We start from the raw sequence: 20,587 nt of genomic DNA on the forward strand, positions 1-20,587 counted from the left end.
GAGCTAGAGAGAGAAAATCAGACAGGGAGATGGAGACACAGCAGGATACCCACATTCACAGTGAGTTGGAGAGATGCAGAGACAGGCCAAGGGTTACAGACAGAGATCCAGAAAACACACAAAGAAACAGAGATGTATACAGAGACTGAGGCTCACTCAGAGACACATAGAGAGTGACAGAGACAGAGTGGAGAGAGACGCAGAGAGAGATACTCAGATATGTAGACAGAGCTTCCCTCCCCACCCCAATCTGGGCTCCGGTAAGCCGCTGTGGCTGAGACCTTCTGTGGCAGCCCAGGGCCTTGTCCAAATGGAAAGGAAGCGGTCCAACCTACAGAAAGACAAGGTTTGTAACTCGACACTTGTAGGCAATAGAAAACCAGCCCGGGGGATCCTTGGGTGGCCCAGCGGTTTAGCGCCTGCCTTTGGCCCGGTGTGATCCTGGAGTCCCGGGATCGAGTCCCACATCGGGCTCCTTGTGTGGACCCTGCTTCTCCCTCTGCCTGTGTCTCTGCCTCTCTCTCTGTGTGTCTCTCATGAATAAATAAATACAATCTTAAAAAAAATAAAGAAAACTAGCCCGTTCCCTGGATTGCAGAGTGACTTAAAAGATTCTCCATTTGCTAAGGGGACTCTACCCAAAGGGGCTCATTGTTCCAGAAAGAGTGAGCCCATAATGCAGCTGTTGTGAAGCTTTTGGGTCTTGCTGCTTGTTCTTTAAAGTTGTGGTTTTCTGTTCTTGACAAGGTCATACATTCGAGGAATAGCAGAGCCCCAGAAAAAATGTGTTTATTCCTGTCTTCTTGCCCCCAGGGAGTATGAAGGAAGCCTCCCATGCTGTGCTACTGATGGAGGAGTACATGAAGTACGGGAAGAATGGAAGGCCCGTCTGTCTAAGCTATTCTGTGCTGCTAAACATTGTCCCCCAAGAACTGTCAACACATAGATAGATATGCCATGCTGGGCACCATTGAGGGAACAGAAAGACAAAATGGGCCGCAGCAGGACCCTGGTCTTGTTGGAGCCTCCCGTTCCATGCTGTTGGGTCATGTTTATCCTCAGGAAGAGAGAATGGTTCATCTTGGCAAAGGTAGCCTGGGATGTCACCTGGCTGGATTTTGTGGGTTGCTAAGGGAGGGGCCCTCATGAATACTCACCAACGGTTGGACTGACTCTAAGTAGGTCATTGCTGGCTCCTTGTACAAAAGGAATCCAACTGCCAGCATAGTCCACCTGTACAAATTTAAATGGATTACATGGTTAGCTGGCTGGGGCTTAGATGTAACTTGGCTGTGAGCCAAGACAAAAACATAGAGCTTTTGAACCAGAAAGATGCTCACTGTAGGTTAAGGAGCCTGGAACCTGGAGTGATGGGCCACAGCTAATCAAGGCTTGAGCCAGAGCTAGAAACCGAAGTCTGCAGGCTTTCAGCTCTGGACTTGCTCCTCAAGACACAGAACCTCTGAGGCATTCTGTCTACTCCGATGATATAAGATTAACCCTCACCGACAATATGTTTTTTCTGAAACCAGTGATGAGGAAGGGAGACTATCATATTTCAAGTACAGAGCTGCTCATTTTCTTAACCTTGTATGTAAACAAATTTGATGCTCAAATAAAGAGCCACCTGATAGCAGTACAATAGGTAGATGCCCCTTTGGAAGAGAAAAAGCTCCTTTATAAAGCAAGTACCCAGCCTGATGCATCAGAAGCAAATGGGTGAATAAAGGAAAAGGGGGCTGTGAATCCCCCTAATTATCCTACCAAGAAGCCAGTATTAATGATGTTGCATTACAAATGGAAAAGTGAGACACACTTGGTGAATGAATAGGGTCTCTCTCTTTTTTACTGTAAAAAACTTTCTCTAAGTAAGGAAGTTTGCAAAAGCAAAAAATATAATAAAAAAGTCAATCAGAAGGTAGAAAAATACACCAACCTGCAGAGTAAGTCACCTTTCAAATGACATTGCTAATCTTGAGACAACAGTCATATTTTTCTCAAATGAAGTCAGAAAGGGATTTTAATTTGACATATCCCTAGTTATTTCTGTAGTCTTTTCAAGGGAAAGGAGTGGGGCAGGCACAGTCCCAGTTTTCATAATGTAGAGATCCCAGTACAAAGAAATGCAACTTACCAAGAGTCAATATACTGAGGAGAGGGATGGAATCTCATGAAGCTAAATAGTTACAGGATTAGAAATCTGGAAAACCTGTAGAAAAGACTGGGTCCAATGGCCTCATTTTATGGATGGGAACTCTGGGTACCAACAGGAGAGAGACTGGGCTTTCATCTGTATTGTGCATTAAACATTAAACAGTCCAATGTAGCATGAAAGCACACTCTACTCAGATGTAGAGTACTTCCTAGGATGGGATGGCAGTAAAGACGTTCTGCCTTGGGATTATTATTAACCAAGAAAGGGCTCATGGATGCTAATAGAGAAACTCCAGAAGTTTTTGGAAATCCCTTGAAGAAGCTGTGCCTTCTTTCCTATAGCATGCAACCCACATTGTCCCATCCTGAAAGATATCAGTGAACTGCATGGTTAGCTTGACTATGGAAGACCCCGAGTAGAGACCTATTCAATGTCCTACTCACACCTCACCAAGGAGATGACTTGGTCAGGTGGTTCAAGGAGAAGAAATTGGTGCTACCAGTGTCTAAGGCCAGATTCATGGTTAGACACTTAAGGCATGATGATCCTTGGGAAAGTTATTTAAATTCCTTAGATTTGGATTTCCTCAGCCATAAATTAGAAAAATAGAGTCTATCTCATAGGGTCATTGTAAAGATTAAATGAGTGGTGGTGTAGGTAAAATACTTAGGATAATATTTGGCCATTAAAATGTTAGCCATTTTTGTTAAAGTACCTGTCAATTCACGTACACACACAGACACAAGAGAACAAAGAGCCATGGCCTTTTGCATAAGTTTGGAGGTTGACACTCTCATGGAAGTTATTTCACTGACTTCTAAAGAAAAGAATTAAGCATTTGATTCAGTCTGTTCAACATCAGGGGTAATAAGCTGAATTTACCATTGGAACAATTCTTTCATTCAGTGTTACCATGGCTGTGATATAGAGTCCCCTGCCTAGGAGAGACTATGGGGTTCTATTCGGGACACACTCTGAGCTCTGCTTCACTTGTTGCCTTCTCTGTGACGTCTTCCCCATGAGTCCATCCTGAAGTACTGACTGTCCCCACCTGATTCCTATAATATTTATAATCTGTGCCACTTACTTTATATTTAGTATTTATTGTGTTTTATTGTTTGTTTACTTTTCATCTTTTGGTATATATATATTTTCTTTCTTGGATAAGACTGTAAGCCTTTGGGGATAGGGTAACTCACTTTACTTACTCACTATGTTACTTCCTTTTGTATGCCCAGAGTGCAGAGCAAGGTATCTTGCACGTAGAACATGTCCAATAAAGGCTTTTGATTACATAACCAAAGGTTTGATGATACTGGCTTTTCTCTTTCCAAACAACCTGGTACTTAACTAGTAACCTCAGTAGAAATGATCTGTTTCCACAAACATGACCTCCTTAATCTTCCTTACTGTAAAAGATGTAACAAAAGTGTCTTTCCCTTATTTCTCCTTCTTGTCAACATTTCCCCTGGTAGTATTTAAATGGAAATTTGCATTATTTTGTGGTTGTGAGGGTACGTAAATAGAAGACACTGGAATTGGGATGTGTGGGGTTTGCTGGTGAGAGAGGAAACCCACCCTGGCCACCCTGTCAGAAGTCAGATCACTTGAAGCTTCCTGCAAGTGGAGACTGTGCCTTCTGTGTCCAAGGCTCAATAAAAACTCCTGGCCCAGTTTTTCAAAAATAAAACAAAAATGTCTTTGGTGTAAGGTAGGGATCAGATCATGATTTACTGATCCACTTGCTAGCCAGCTTTGCCTCAAGCTCAACGTCGACACAGGCAAAAACCTGATAACCCTTGAAACCCATCATCCACAGTGGCACCACTTTGCATTATATTCCCAGTGTTCTAATCACAACACTGCAGTAGATGCAACATGGTCTCATGTGATTGTCTGAGATAAAGGTGAGGAATTGAAATGCAAACAAGTGACTCATTTTAATGGATTTACTCCAGACAGGAGAAACCTGTAATTTCTCTTAGGCGTGCTTGATGGACCCATCGTGGAGTGAATCACAGACTTACACAAGCCTTGAAACCCCGGGCGGTTTTAGAGTTTTCAGAGAGGCTCCTCACAACAGGTGGCTGGTGTGCACCTGGGCCTCTTGGATTTCCCTTTCAAAAATGGGAATAGAGGGATCTCGGGCACTGAAGGGGGACCATGGGCAGTGTGAGGGCAGGCACACGTGATGGTGGGGTGCAGTGGCGGGAAGCTCGGTGCCAACTCTCCTGCTGGGCTGCCAGATTTCCTGAATGCGGTGAGTACTCATGGAGCAACAAAACCTGTCTCCTACTGAAGACCGGATTGGTCTTGTGTGTATTCCAGAATGGGAAAAACGTGTAATTTATGGTGGTATTTTCTCAAATTCTTGATTCTGCTGGAAGCTTTCTCGATGTTATTTCAAAATTGGCTGGCTCTAGGTTAAAGTATTTCCTAGATCTCTCTTACATTTATTTTTCTTTAAAAATCATTTGTCAGGATCTAATTGCTCATTCCTAGGAGGGAAAATGCGAAGCACCTTGTCAGGCAATTAGACTCTGTTTTCTGATTGTCCCTTTGATTGATAAAGTGGATAAGCAAATCAGCTTTCAATTCCCTTCTTTTAGGCTGAATGTAAAGTCGTATATCCATATTTTTATAATGTATTCTTTAATAGTTCCTTCTTATAGTGGAGCTGGCAAAGCTGTCTTTATATCAACTTAAAAGGAAACATTTCCTCCAGTTACTGCCAAACCTTTTTGCAAAGGCATCTACCCTTGTTTTGAGTGGTCTACTGTACACCATTTAATGACCTATATTCCTTATACTCTGAGGACAATTGTAGCCTTTCAAATGTGCAGTCATAAGGTACTATTTTTTATTTGTGTCAGGGACTCCAGTGAGCTTTCTTCATGGAGCCAAGCAATTGCCTGGTTTATCAATTACTTTACATCCTCTAAGTCTCAAGATAGTTGGTGAGAGGAAGGCTAGATACCTTCCAGCTCTGAAATCATGTGATTTTTCAAACATAACAGTATTTGAACCCCACTGCAATTCTCAGAAATGATACTGAGCTACAAAGAGATTGGCTGGAAGCCATCTAAAATAGCCCAGGATAAGATGCTTCTGATTCTAATAGATCTTTTATATCTTTCTTTCCCCCAAGGCTCTTTATGAAACAGCTCCTCCATGGCAAGGGAAAACTGGTAAGAGTGACTGAATCCATTCTGTTACTGAGGCCGAGAAACACGCAAACAACGTGTTCAGCCATCTGACTCTATAATCAGTGCTCTAATTATACCAGCAGAGTAGATGGAGTATACGGTTATGAAATTCAGATGAGGGGAAAAAAACAGACACACACCCCAACATGTGGGTCAGCAGACTCACCCTCAGTTAACCTCTCTGAACTGGTCCTTCCCATCAAAGGGATTGGTCAACAAGTGTGAGGTGACTTGCTGCCTAGAAGGTTACCCAACAAGTAGAGTAGGCCCTTCTTGTGTTGTGGTGAAGTTCATGGAGGGGAACACATTGGGGAAATGTCCACTTCGTTTGCAAACGTCCCGTCCAGCTTATCTTGGGGTGTTCTGTGTGGAGGGGTCTGAGAGATCATGGCTTTCCATGTATTCCTTCCTGACTGACAGTGGTCACTGTTCCCAGGCTGTGCCTTTTTAAAATTTGCTTTGAGAGTCCTTGATGCTAGCCCTCGCACAGCATGTCCAGGCAGGTGGGGAGCGCCTCAGTTCCATGAGTCATATCTTACAACCCCATTCTAGCGCAGATCAAAAACAAGCTCTAGGACCCAGGCAGACTGATTGTACTTCTTAATTTCAATTCATTCAGAAACTCAGCTCTTAGTACAAGGGGGGTGGGACAAATAGGAGATGGTGTTTGAGAACAGGTGGGGTCTTCTAAGGCTGTCCGAGAGAGTGTTTTGTGTGTTCTGACCGTGGAGACAGGGCAGAAAGGATACTTGCACTGCCATGCCTGGGGCAGACATCATTAATCTGGCATGGCGTTGTCTCTTGCTGCACCTAAGTGGAACCTCACAATCCTTTTGCACATGGGATCCAGGTAGTATAACAAAGAGGAAGGCTGGGGGCATGTCTACTTAAGTCACCAGGTTCCAAAATGATCTAGAGCTGTACATATGCTCACCTTCCCCTCTAAGAGAAGCTGCCTTGTGATTTTAAAAACTTCAGAAATTTTCTCTGTGGGGGCCACTCATTTATTCATTCTCTGTGGGAGCCATTCACATATTCATTCATTTATCTAACACATGCTGACTGGGTAGCTACTATGCATCTTACACTCTGCTGGATACTGGGGACAGAGAAATTTCCCTTCTTGTTCACCTCCTAATAACAACCAGATTTTTTGTTTGTTTGTTTGTTTTGGTCTGTTCTGCTAGGTGCGGGCTAATTTTTCTCAATCTTGGGCCTGGGAGCACTAAGTCTTGTGTTCTGTTGACCCCTTGTCATCAGGGCTTAGAGCACAGGCAGTGGTCCAGGAGGCAGCCATTGCTGAGAATTCCCCGGGAGGGACATCCTGAGCCACATTACCTCTGGGACCCTTCAGTCTAGCTACATTGTCCTCTCACACTCAGGGGTCCAGCAAAGGTGATTTTCTCTCTCTCTCTCTCTAAAGTAGTCACTCTGTTAGAGTAGAGAGTCTGGCTTCCATTCAGTAACCTAAATTGCTATTTATTATCAAGTGAAAGACAAAAGTGGGTGGTAGTGGGCAATTTGCACTTATGAGGAGGCACAGAGAGAGAGAGGAAGGTTGTGGAAGCAGGGAGGGGGGATTTGGGATGCTACTTTTTTAGTACCTGAGAAGCTGCCAATTCCAGTTGCTTGTTGTTTTTATCCCTGAAATAGGCCATCTTTTGGGCACTTTGGGAACAAGATACAGGACTTATTTCTTTGTAAATGTTAGATGACTATTTACTTAATTACCACAGAAGCCTCAGGCGCTAAGTTTTGCATGTGGCTTTCTCTTCCTCTTTTAAATTCTGCATTTCTGAGCCTGCCTTCCCCTTCCTGTGATTATCCTGAACATCTGATTGTCATCCCACCCATGCCTGCCTTTCCTCACCTCTCCACCCAGAGCATCAGGTGTCAGGATAATTCGGACTCTTTTCACTGTTAAAGATGACCTATCCATAGCCTCCTTTCAGGATTCACTAAGGCCAACTCTGTTATTCTCTGATGCGATACTTTGGGTCACGGTGAGTGACCTCCTATGAAGGTATTAGCATAGGGCCTGGCATGTGGTAGGTGACCAACAAATGCTTGTGGAACCTGAGTCTGATAAATTAATGTGTTCCAAGATGACATATGGTCCTTGAACAGTAGCCTTAAATTCCCCCAGAGCACTTTGGATGATAAAGTAAATTTTGTATAACCAGAGTGAGACAGTGTTTTTACCACAAGGATTCCCAGAAACTTGCTATGCATACAGATATATGTGAGGTGCTGGGGGCGGTGGTGCTGGTATACAACTCTTCTGCAATATATATATATATATTTAGAGAAGGAGAGAGATGGGGGGAACAAAGGGAAAGGGAGATAATCTTAAGCAGTCTCCGTGCCCAGTGCAGAGCCCAACTTGGGGCTCGATCTCATAACCCTGAGATCATGACCTGAGCTGAAATCAAGAGTCAGACGCTTAACTGACTGAGCCACCCAAGCATCCAAAAATACTTTATATTTGCAGAAAATTTTCAGTTCAGCATTATGCAAAGCTGAAAGTTCACTTTAATTATTAAGTCTTTATCAATGGTCAATCTAAGTATTTTTTCTTTCATTCTGTTCTGTAAAATATCAGCCTCTGATCATGAATTATGCTGGATGTACTTCTTTTTATATTTTAATTCCCCATTTCAGAGCTCTTAATCTCTGGCTTATTGTGTGCTCTGAAGAACACTCTGGATTTTGGCTTCAGCTATCTATATTATGATGGGACAGATTCCGTTCTACTCTTTCTGCTGAGAAGAGAAACACCCATTTGGGCTACCTTGAAAACATTTCTCAATCTGACCCATCTCTGCCAATCAAAGTAGGCAAAAATAAGAATGCTGTGCCTCCTCTTGGGTAACATTATTAAACATCACCTCCTTCCCACTTGTAATAATTAAAGGAACTTTACCATATAATTATTATAGAAAATGGTAGATGGGTTACATACACCAGACTATAAGAACATGAATGATGAAATAGCAAATTAATTAACCCAAACTTTCCAAACAACTAATTGTGCTCAGTTCAAAGTCTGTGTTTCTTGTGATCCTGCTTATGATTTCATACTACATATAATTTATCTGCTAGTAAATTTTTTCTTAGAAAAAAATAATTTGTCATTACTTCATAATGTTCCACAAAGAGCATAATGATCTACAGAAAATGTCATAACTATTGAAACCTTTACTCCCTGAACACTTTCAGGACCTGTGAACTTATAGAGGCCTTAGCACTGCTCAGGAAAATGGTTTGGACTTCCTAAATCACATCATCACATCACATCACATCACATCACATCACATCACATCACAACACATCATGTCACTGTGCCAAATGCCTGACTTTCTTCCAACAAGATTAGCTTTAAATAAAGTTCTTATATTGAAGACTGTGGACAGTAAAAGATCTCCTTCTGAAGCCTTAGATAACAGGCATTATTACTTATAAGTGGCTTCCTGTTGGCTCATCTTCACCCATTTCACTGTGCATTTCAAACCATTGCTCTCTAAGTGGAAGAGAATTGCATTTACCACAGCATCAGTCCTATTATTTGGCTCTGAATGCAGGTATCTTTTTTCCCTGATGCATATAGCGTGGGAAGAAGATTTCAATAGAATTGTGAAAAATAGTTAAGAGAAGGGACCGAAGGGACCACTTCAGTGGCAGAAGTGAATGATTTTCGACTTGATAATGAAAATGAATTTTCCAGTCTGTATTTCTATTTCTCAAATTGCAGGTTACAATCCATTAGAGGGTTGTAGATTCAATTTAGTAGGTGGCAACCAATTGCTAAAAGAATGTCAGATAGAGTGGAATGCAAGATAAAAATCGTGGATGTAGCAGACAGCCTTGCTCATAGATGGGAAGGATAAGTAATACATAAAGGTTTTTGAAATATAAAAATTACATAATTTTCCAATTTTATGTATGGATTCCTATATACACACATATATGTCTGTACACAATGAATCATGATGTAAGATCTTTTTTATTATTGTGTCAGGATAAAACACTTTGAAAGTCACTTTGAAAGTATATGTGAAACACATGGATACTTCTAAGACAATTTACACTGGTTTTTCTGGTTTTTCCTTTTGCGATGATGGTTAAAAATCTATCTTAAATAATATTAATATTGCAACTTGCTTAGTGTGCCCATCCACCAATTTGCCACACATGTGAGACCTACTTTCCACCCACTCTTGTAAGATCTTAAATTCCACATACATATCCCAACAACTATGCAAATCCATTACCACACTTTGCCCGTCATTCTTCCATGTTCCCTTTCCCTTGCTCAGACTTGCTCTGCCAGATGATAGTGTAAGTCAAAAACACTTCCTCCCCTGTTCATTGGTTAGGAACTCGAAGAATTTTAAGCTCAAAGACAATCTGGAAGCCTTCCTGTAGGTGCTGTGGCTCGTCATCTTATGTGAAGGCTCACTGGAGTTGTGACAGTCCATATTAGTCTTGAGTCCACTCAGGAAGGGCTTGATCCCTGATCAGTGAGTTTTGTTTGCTCCCTGGCCACAGATTGCCTGGTGAGCCTAGATGGATCAGAGTCATTTCACCTCCATCAAGGAATTTACGTTTGCTGAGGCTCAGTTTCTGCTTGGCCTTGTTGACTAGACACAGTACATAGATGATCTCTCTTCTCACTATTGGTTTGATTTGTCAGCATTCCCTACTGGAAATGACAGCATCCTTTATTTCTCTACCCCCAGCATCTGGCACAGTTCCTGGCAAATAGGAGGCACCCGATAAATGGTGGTTGGTACAAATGTAATCATGCCACATTTTTTGAAATGGATGAGAAAGAAAACAGGCTAAGCAAAGGTTAAACAGTTCATCAATAGTGTAAATATGATTAATAACTTAGCTTATGCTGCCTCTGAAATCCATGACATTTTCACTTTGCTGCATCTGTACTACCAGGGAAATCATTCTAAGGAGCTTTGTTTCCAATAAATGGTCTTAGTTTGCACTATCCTATAAGAAAATAATGGTGGTGATGAGAATGATGATGTTGATTAATTTCAACTGTTGTAAAGATGATTTCTTGGAGATTTGTCTTTGAAAGGTAGAACTATCAAGAAAAAGGCTTTATCAAAAGAAAAAAATGTAACTATGTGTTGTGACAGATGTTAACTAGACTTACAGTTTCACAAAACATAAATATTCAATCATTATGTTGTACACTTGCAACTAATATAATGTTACAAGTCAATTATATATTAAAAAATAAAAAGGCAAGAAACAGAGATATGGCTGAAGAATAGAAAATGATCTTCTCAGGCTTCTAATTTCTCTGTATAATAGTTGATCCATCCATAAGAGAGAGTCTCAGTGCTTGCTCCAGTAACAGACAATAGTGTATATTCATTTCAAGTTGCTTGACTCCATATGCCTAGAAAGACAGTATACTGTAGAACAGGAGTTCTCAACTGGGGGCAGTTTTATCTCCCAGGGCACATTATCTCCCAATGTCTGGAGACATTTTTGGCTGTCACAACTGGGGAGGAGGCTGTTCCTGGCACCTCATGTATAGAGGCCAGAGTTGTTACTATACATCCTACAACTCACAGGACAACACCCAACAACAAAGAATCCAGCCCCAAATGCCAATAATACCATTACTGAGAAATCCCACTCTAGAGCTTGGCTTTCCAGCTATACCATCTGGGTTGAACTTTCGGCTCCCCACTTTTTATTTGAGTGACCTTAGCTCACAGTTGCTCCACACTTCATACCTTAGCTTCTCCACTGATAAAATGAAGATGTAATACTGTCTTATGTCATCTGATTAAATGAGTTAATGCAAAGAAAATGCTCAGAACAGTGATTGGCAAATAAAATGCTTGATAAATGTTATTATTAGAGAAAATTGTGGATTAAACAATCAGAAATGATGCTTTGGTGAACATACATCTTTCTTGGTGGTTCCATCATTCCTGTCTATTTTTTGTAGACAAGTTAACAGTTGAGAGAAAGGCTTTTCTTGCTTTCTTTCTTTTTTTCTTTTTTACATGTTAGCTGGCCTGAAAGTAGATGTTGGTGTCCTTTCTTGGAGTAGGCTGTTTTGGTGTGGACATCTCAGAGTACTCAGTAGGGTCACCAAGTGGTTGGTTAGCTGGCTAAGGGTTTTTTTTTTTAATTATTATTCTTGAGAGAGGGAGAGAGAGAGAGAGAGAGAGAGAGAGAGAGAGACAGGCAGAGGGAGAAGCAGGCTCTCCACAGGAGCCCAATGCAGTACTTGATCCCAGGCCCCAGGATCACGCCCTGAGTCAAAGGCAGACCCTCAACCGCTGAACCACCCAGGCGTCCCGAGTTGGCTAAGTTTTGTATTGTTTGGCCTTATCACCTCCAGCTGGATTTAGTTTCATTCTGTATTGCAGGTGAAGATCCTAATGTATGAAAATGAAGTCCCAGGCAACCATGATTTGCTGTTTAATGTTATTTCTGGCCACAGAATGTTCTCACTATAGATCCAAGATGCACATAAAGGTAAGTTTGATCCATTTTTAGGTGGTCCCATGAGAAATCTGTCTGTTCTCCTAGATGGCTAAATTTATTATAAATAACATAATCTTAAATAAATTTTCAAATGACTACAATTTTACTCCTGCTGATAGTTTTTTTTTTTTTTTTAAGGGAACAAAGACAAATTGAGAGGTGGCTGGGACTTGTAACAGTACATTTGCAGGGTGCAACAAGTGTAATAATATAGTTGAAAAATCACTTTGCAAGCCACAAAATATGTAGATAGGCAGTTGTTGGGAGGAGGAAGTACTAGCCTGGCAGCTAGCAATTCAGCCCCAGACCTTAACTTTGCTTCTCATTAGTTGCACAAGTTGTTTTGCTTCTTTGAATCTTAATTTCCTTATCTATAACATAGGGTGTTTTGTTCATTTATTTTTATTTATTTTATTTTTTATTTTTGTATATTTTTTTATTGGAGTTCATTTGCCAACATAGCATAACACCCAGTGCTCATCCTGTCAAGTGCCCCCCTCAGTGCCTGTCACCCAGTCACCCCATCTCCCCTTCCACCATCCTTTGTTCATTTCTCAGTGTTAGGAGTCTCTCATGTCCTCTCTCCCTCTCTGATATTTCCCACTCATTTTCTCTCCTTTCCTCTATAATCCCTTTCACTATTTTTTGTATTCCCCATGTGAGTGAAACCATATCATGACCATCCTTCTCCGATTGACTTACTTCACTCAGCATAATACCCTCTAGTTCCATCCATGTCAAAGTAAATTGTGGGTATTTGTCATTTCTAATGGCTGAGTAATATTCCATTGTATACATAGACCACAGCTTCTTTATCCATTCATCTTTCGATGGACACTGAGGCTCCTTCCACAGTTTGGCTATGGTGGACATTGCTGCTAGAAACATCGGGGTGCAGGTGTCCTGGCATTTCACTGCATCTGTATCTCTGGGGTAAATCCCGAGCAGTGCAATTGCTGGGTCCCAGTGCAGTTCTATTTTTAACTCTTTGAGGAGCCTCCACAGTTTTCCAGAGTGGCTGCACCAGTTCACATTCCCACCAACTGTGCAAGAGGATTCCCCTTTGTCCACATCCTCTCCAACATTTGTTGTTTTCTGTCTTGTTAATTTTCACTATTCTCACAGGTGTGAGGTGGTATCTCATTATGGTTTTGATTTGTATTTCCCTGATGGTCAGTGATGCGGAGCATTTTCTCATGAGCTTGTTGGCCATGTGTAGGTCTTCTTTGGTGAAATTTATGTTCATGTCTTTTGCCCATTTCATGATTGGACTGTTTGTTTCTTTGCTGTTGAGTTTAGTAAGTTCTTTATAGATCTTGGATACTAGCCCTTTATCTGATATGTCATTTGCAAATATCTTTTCCCATCCTGTACGTTGTCTTTTAGTTTTGTTGATTGTTTCTTTTGTGTGCAGAAGCTTTTTATCTTGATGAAGTCCCAATAGTTCATTTTTGCTTTTGTTTCTCTTGCCTTCATAGATATATCTTGAAGAAGTTGCTGTGGCCAAGTTCAAAAAGGGTGTTGCCTGTGTTCTCCACTAGGATTTTGATGGATTCTTGTCTCACATTTATATTTTTCAACCATTTTGAGTTTATCTTTGTGTCTGGTGTGAGAGACTGGCCTAGTTTAATTCTTCTACATGTGGCTGTCCAATTTCACCAACACAATTTATTGAATAGACTGTCCTTTTTCCAGGGGATATTCTTTCCTGCTTTGTTGAATATTAGTTGACCATAGAGTTGAGTGTCCACTTCTGGGTTCTCTACTCTGTTCCATTGATCTATGTGTCTGTTTTTGTGCCAGTACCACACTGTCTTGATGATCACAGCTTTGTAGTACAACTCGAAATCCGGCATTGTGATGCTCCCAGCTATGGTTTTCTTTTTCAGTATTCCTCTGGCTATTTGGGGTCTTTTCTGACTCCACACAAATCTTAAGATTATTTGTTCCAACTCTGTGAAGAAAGTCCATGGTATTTTGATAGGGATTTCATTGAATGTGTGAATTGTCCTGGGTAGCATAGACATTTTCATAATATGAATTCTTCCAATCCATGAGCATGGAATATTTTTCCATCTCTTTGTATCTTCCTCAATTTCTTTAAGAAGTATGGTATAGTTCTTAGGGTATAAATCCTTTACCTCTTTGGTTAGGTTTATTCCTAGGTATCTTATGCTTTTGGGTGCAATTTTAAATGGGATTGACTCCTTAATTTCTCTTTCTTCAGTCTCATTGTTAGCGTATAGAAATGCCACTGACTTCTGGGCATTGATTTTGTATCCTGCCATACTGCTGAATTGCTGTATGAGTTCTAGCAATCTTGGGGTGGAGTCTTTTGGGTTTTCTATGTGCAGTATCATGTCATCTGCAAAGAGAGAGAGTTTGACTTCCTCTTTGCCAATTTGAATGCCTTTTATTTCTTTTTGTTGTCTGATTGCTGTGGGTAGGAGTTCTAGTAATATGTTGAATAGCAGTGGTGAAAGTGGACATCCCTGTCATGTTCCTGATCTTAGGGGAAAGGCTCTCAGGTTTTTCCCCATTGAGAATGATATTTGCTGTGGGCTTTCCATAGATGGCTTTTAAGATGCTGAGGAATGTTCCCTCTATACCTACACTCTGAAGAGTTTTGATCAGGAATGGATGCTGTAGGGTGGCCCTGGTGGTACAGCGGTTTAGCACTGCCTGCAGCCCAGGTGTGATCCTGGAGACCTGGGATCGAGTCCCACGTGGGGCTTCCTGCGTGGAGCCTGCTTCTCCCTCTGCCTTTCTCCCTCTCTCTCTCTCTGAATAAATAAATAAATAAATCTTAAAAAAAAAAAAGGAATGGATGCTGTATTTTGTCCAATGCTTTCTCTGCATCTATTGAGAGGATCATACGGTTCTTGTTTTTTCTCTTGTTGATATGATCTATCACAATGATTGTTTTATGAGTGTTGAACCAACCTTGTGTCCTGGGGATAAATCTCACTTGGTCATGGTGAATAATCTTCTTAATGTACTGTTGGATCCTATTGGCTAGTATCTTGTTGAGAATTTTTGCATCTGTGTTCATCAGGGATATTGGTCTATAATTCTCCTTTTTGGTGAGGTCTTTGGTTTTGGGATTAAGGTGATGCTGGCCTCATAAAATCAGTTTGGAAGTATTCCATCCCTTTCTATCTTTTGGAACAGCTTTAGTAGAATAGGTATTATTTCTTCTTTAAACGTTTGATAAAATTCCCCTGGGAAGCCATCTGGTCCTGAACTTTTGTGTTTGGGAGGTTTTTGATGATTGCCTCAATTTCCTCCCTGGTTATTGGCCTGTTCATGTTTTCTATTTCTTCCTGTTCCAGTTTTGGTAATTTGTGGTTTTCCAGAAATGGGTCCATTTCTTCTAGATTGCCTAATTTACTGGCATATAGCTGCTCATAATATGTTTTTAAAATCGTTTGTATTTCCTTGGTATTGGTTGTGATCTCTCCTCTTACATTCATGATTTTATTAATTTGAGTCTTTTTTTCTTTCTAATGAGGCTGGCTAATGGTTTATCTATCTTATCAATTCTTTCAAGGAACCAACTCCTGGTTTTGTTGATCTGTTCTACAGTCTGGTCTCTATTTCATTGAGTTCTGCTCTAATCTTTATTAACTCTCCTCTGCTTGGTGTAGTTTTTATTTGCTTGTCTTTCTCTAGTTCCTTTAGGTGTGAGGTTAGCTTGCGTATTTGAGTTTTTTCCTTTTTTTTTTTTTGAGGGAAGCTTGTATTGCTTTCTATTTCCCTCTTAGGACTGCTTTGTCTGTATCCCAAAGATTTTAAATGGTTGTATTTTCATTTTCATTAGTTTCCATGAATCTTTTTAATTCTTCTCTAATTTCCTGGTTGAACTATTTATCTTTTAGTAGAGTGCTCTTTAACCTCCACGTGTTTGAGTTTCTTCCAAATTTCTTCTTGTGATTGAGTTCTAGTTTCAAAGCATTGTGATCTGCAAATATGCAGGGGACAATCCCAATCTTTTGGTATTGGTTGAGACCTGATTTGTGACCCTGTATGTGGTCCATTCTGGAGAAAGTTCCATGTGTTCTTGAAAATAATGTGTATTTGGTTGCATTCAGATGGAAGGTTCTGTATATATCGTGAAATCCATCTGGTCCAGTCTATCATTTAAAGCCCTTGTTTCTTTGGTGATGTTGTGCTTGGAATATCTGTCATTTGCAGAAAGCACCATGTTGAAGTCTCCTACTATTAGTGTGTTATTATCTAAGTATCTCTTTACTTTCATTATTAATTGATTGATATACTTGGCAGCTCCCACATTAGGGGCATAAATATTCACGATTGTTAGGTTTTCTTGTTGGGTAGATTCTTTAAGTATGATATGGTGTCCCTTTTCATCTCTTACTAGAGTCTTTGGGATAAACTTTAATTTATCTAATATGAGGATTGCTACCCCAGCTTTCTTTTGAGGACCATTTGAATGGTAAATAGTTCTCCAACCTTTCATTTTCAGGCTGGAGGTGTCCTTAGGTCTAAAATGAGTCTCTTGTTGACAGCAAATAGATGGGTCTTGCTTTTTTATCCAGTCCAAAATCCTGCATCTTTTGATGGGATCATTCAGCCCATTCACATTCAGAGTAACTACTGAAAGATATGAATTTAGTGTCATCATAATACCTATTTGGTCCCTGTTTTTGTGGATTGTTTCTTTGGGCTTCCTCTTTCTTCTTCAGGAACCCCCTTAATATTTTTTGCAGAGCTTGTTTTGTGGTCACATATTCTTTCAGTTTCTGGCTATCCTGGAAGCTCTTTATCCCTCCTTCTATTCTGAATGAGAGCCTTGTTGGATAGAGTATTCTTGGCTGCATGTTCTTCTCATTTAGGACCCTGAATATATCTTGCCAACCCTTTCTGGCCTGCCAGGTCTCTGTGGAGAAGTCTGCTGTTAATCTGATATTTCTCCCCGTATAAGTTAAGAATCTCTTGTCTCTCGCTGCTTTAAGGGTTTTCTCTTTATCTTTGGAATTTGCAAGTCTCACTATTAAATGTTGAGGTGTTGAACGGTTTTTATTGATTTAGAGGGGGGACCTCTCTGTCTCCTGGATCTGAATGCCTGTTTCCCTTCCCAAATTAGGGAAGTTCTCAGCTATGATTTGTTCAAATATGCTTTCTGGCCCTCTGTCCCTCTTAGCGTTTTCTGGAACCCTAATTATATGTAGATTTTTCCTTCTGAGGCTATCATTTATTTCCCTTAACCTTTCCTCATGGTCTTTTCATTGTTTTTCTCCTTTTTCCTCAGCTTCCTTCCTTGCCATCAACTTGTCTTCTGTGTTTCTCACTCTTTCTTCCACCTCATTAACCGTCATCATTAAGACCTTCAGTTTGGATTGCATCATTTCATTGTTTTTTAATTTTGGCCTGATTAGATCTAAATTCTGCAGTCATGAAGTCTCTTGAATCCTTTATGCTTTTTTCCAGAGCCACCAGTAGCTTTATAATTGTGCTTCTGAATTGGCTTTCTGACATCGAATTATAATCCATATTTTGTAACTGTGGCAGAGAGTGCTGTTTTTGATTCTTTCTTTTGTGGCAAGTTCTTCCTTCTAGTCCTTTTGCTCAGTGCAGAGTGGTTGTATGAGTGGGCTGAGTCAAGGATATAAAACACAACCTAAGTAAATTTCACCCTAGATGATTCTGACAAGGTCAGAGACCAGAAAATGAAAACAAAGATCAGAACAAAATAAAACAAAAGGACCACTAAAGTGAAAAACAAATTTTAAAACAAAGTAGTAAAAAATAAGAGGCCAAGAATCCCAAAGAAGAAGAAGAAAAAAGAGAAAAAAAGCAAGAGTAAAGAAGAAAAAAAGAAGAAAAAAAGGAGGGAGTACTGGGAGATGGTGATGGTGATGAAGTTGTAGTGGAGGGAGAATGTAGTCTACCTGAGGGGTCCTAGAGGGTGATCCTCTTGGTTCTGAGTGTATTAAGTTCTGTATGTTAGAAGATGTCAGTCCCAAATTTATATAAACCAGAAATACTTATAGAAAGTCCCAACACTGACCACCAAAACCTAAATGAGATAAAAGAGGGGGACAGGGGCAGCCGGGGTGGCTCAGCTGTTTAGTACCACCTTCTGCCCAGGGCATGATCCTGGAGACCCAGGATCACGTCCCATATCCGGCTCCTTGCATGGAGCCTGCTTCTCCTTCTACCTGTGTCTCTGCCTCTCTCTCTCTCTGTCTCAAATAAATAAAATCTTAAAAAAAAAAAAAAGAGGGGGACAGAATGTGAATGAAGAGAGAATATAACCTTACAGAATGAACCAGCACGGTATACCACTTGGTCTGGGTGCATGCTGGTCATGTTTTAGAACATATTAACTTCCACCATTTTAAAACAAAATGAGGCAGAGAAATAAACACAAAACAAAAAACATATCTCGTGTATCTCCCAAAATTATATTGAGTATGATCAAGGAAATCTAGACATGGAAAATATATCTAGGACCTGTAATTGTAGAAATATGAAAGTTAAAAAGGAAGAAACTTAAAACTGAAGAGGTGGTAAAATATTGTAGTTAAGGTGGGAAGAGAAAAAATATTGGAAAATTTTAGTCTGATATAAAAACGAGTTGTACTGGAAAAAGGGCAAGAAGGGGGGGGTATACCCTCTAATTCTATATACTATAAATCCCTCGACTTCCCCTGGAGCTGTCCTGTGCTGCTGGTTCAAGAACTTGCTCTTCCCCTGTCCTTCCAGCTGGTCTTCTGGGGGAGGGGCTGCTGTGCTGACTCTCAGGTGTGTGCACCTGGGGGAGCTGCCCCGCCCCCCCCCCCCCCACCGGGTGCCGGGCTCAGTGGGAGCTGTTTTCCCCATGAGGCCCATGTCCCCTGTCAGCCCCGACCCTCCCAGGCACAGGGTGACACCAGGAGGAACAACCCCACTGGCGGCTGCCAGCCCTCCAGCCCTGGAGTCAGCTCCCGCAGTAACCACCGCAGCTCCCAGTCCACAGGGGCCTGGATGCTCCGGGGCGGGGGTGCTGACCTACACAGCTCGGGAGCGCCCGTGGCAGGAGCCTCCCCGCTGTCCTGGGCCCTCCTCGCCTCTGCCTGTCCCGGGGGGACCACAGGATCCTGGGCTGTGTCCCCAGCACCCTGGGTCCGGGGCCTGCGCCGCTGCATTGCTCCCGGGGCCACGGCTCTCTCGAAGGCAGCAGGCCGCAGCCCCCTCTGCCCGGAGCCCCCCGACCCCCACCCCGCGACCCCCGGCTTCTCCCCAAGGCCCCGCCGGGGCTCCAGCCCTTTCCTGCGCTCGGCCGCGGGGTGTGGGGTGCTCCCCCCGGGGCACCTCCTGTTAGTGACCCCGGGAGGCTGGGGGCCCCACCGCCCTCCTGCGGTCCTGCCCGGGTTCCCCGCTGAGCCTTTCCCTCCGGGAAGAGTCCAGTGTGGATTGTTACAGTTCCCGCTTCCCGGGCGGGCTCTCCTGTCCTGGGGCTCCCGCCCCCCTTAGCCCAGCTCCTCGCGGGGCCCTCCCCCACTGGATTCTTTTTTATTTTTATTTTTCCGCCTTCCCACCTTCTTAGAAGCGCAAACCCTTGTCTCTGTAGCGTTCCAGCTTCCCTCTTTAAATCTCAGGTCGAACCGTAGGTGTTCAGGATGGTTTGGCAGTTACCTAGTGAGTTGGTGGGGCCGGGTGAGGGGAGGCCCCTGCTCCTCTGCCTGCTTGCCTAGAGTTGTAGTTTTTTCCTTTTAGATCATTTTTATAGCCCTTTATAGCTACAAATGAATTTGTGATTCTATTATTGTCACCTAATGATTATTCCTAGCATCTGCTCATTTCCTCCTTTCTGGGAATAGTGTGGTATTTGGTGGATCATATTAGCTCCATTTCACAGTTAAAATTAATACAGATAGAGACCAGCTTAGCATTATAATTGTTACATCTCCTCTGCCCCTGGGTACTTAAACTTTCCAAAATAAGTACCCAATCCACTACACTAACCTGACCCTCAAGGCCCAAGTGACCACTGGCAAGAGGGTAGTTTGTCTTGCATATGTGTTCATCTCCATGCTTCTGTCTGCAAGTTCCTGCAGTATCACACATGGACCTGGTGCAGTTTTCTTCCGATTCCTGAACACATTTTCTCTTCATATCCACATGGAGCCTCTAAATTGAGATAAGAGAGGAGAGTCCCATGGTAAAGAGGACCTTTGGGAATTTATGTTTTACAGGATGGAGATAAACCTCAACATCCTGAAGGGAAACTCAAGACTGGAAGGATACAAGGTATGTGTCTACAGAACAGTCTTCTTCCACATGGAGACTGGACAGAGTAAAGAAGGGCCCAAATACTGCCGAGCATGTCTCCAGGCCACAAGCTTTCAAATAGAATAACAGTCTTCAACCAGTTCTCATTGTTAACCAGCATTGATAGACTTTTTTACAATTAGACCATTATCCATGGCATAGTCAATGACCCACATTGGCAAATATTCACATGTGTTCTAGAATAGAAGACAAGTGTTCCCTTTAAAACTCCAAAGGGAAATCTATTTGAATTAATGAGCTAACAAGAGACAGAAGAGGGAACAGGGCAGCATTCCTTCCTTCACGTGAAGATATTTTCAGAATGCTTAAGTGTACGTAATACTCTGGCGCTGAGGAATCTATTGAAATGAGGTAAGATAGGTATTGTGTTGGTGAGACTGGTTGCTTTCAAGAAGTCAGA

General features: G+C 41.8%; 2 protein-coding genes across 5 annotated transcripts in view; both read left to right on the top strand.

Annotated features, from left to right (window-relative positions):
- The window catches only part of ADGRF2 (adhesion G protein-coupled receptor F2), a 37,424-nt gene extending 33,966 nt beyond the window's left edge, over positions 1-3,458 (top strand). For both annotated transcript variants that reach the window (XM_049092146.1, XM_025418978.3), the window contains one exon: positions 814-3,458. The gene's annotated coding sequence lies outside the window, so the exon portion shown is untranslated. The remainder of the gene's footprint in view (positions 1-813) is intronic.
- A 611-nt stretch (positions 3,459-4,069) lies between these two features.
- Positions 4,070-20,587, top strand: part of ADGRF4 (adhesion G protein-coupled receptor F4) — a 31,262-nt gene continuing 14,744 nt past the window's right edge. The window contains exons 1-4 of one of the 3 annotated variants that reach the window (XM_035697667.2): positions 4,070-4,415; positions 5,304-5,343; positions 11,772-11,880; positions 20,091-20,145. In XM_035697667.2, the coding sequence (XP_035553560.1) occupies positions 11,788-11,880; positions 20,091-20,145 (148 nt within the window). In that variant the 5' untranslated portion in view covers positions 4,070-4,415; positions 5,304-5,343; positions 11,772-11,787. The remainder of the gene's footprint in view (positions 4,416-5,303; positions 5,344-11,771; positions 11,881-20,090; positions 20,146-20,587) is intronic. The other 2 variants (XM_025418979.3, XM_035697670.2) reach the window with 2 other exon arrangements.

This window comes from Canis lupus, chromosome 12 (assembly GCF_003254725.2).
Source record: "Canis lupus dingo isolate Sandy chromosome 12, ASM325472v2, whole genome shotgun sequence".
NCBI lineage: Eukaryota > Metazoa > Chordata > Mammalia > Carnivora > Canidae > Canis > Canis lupus.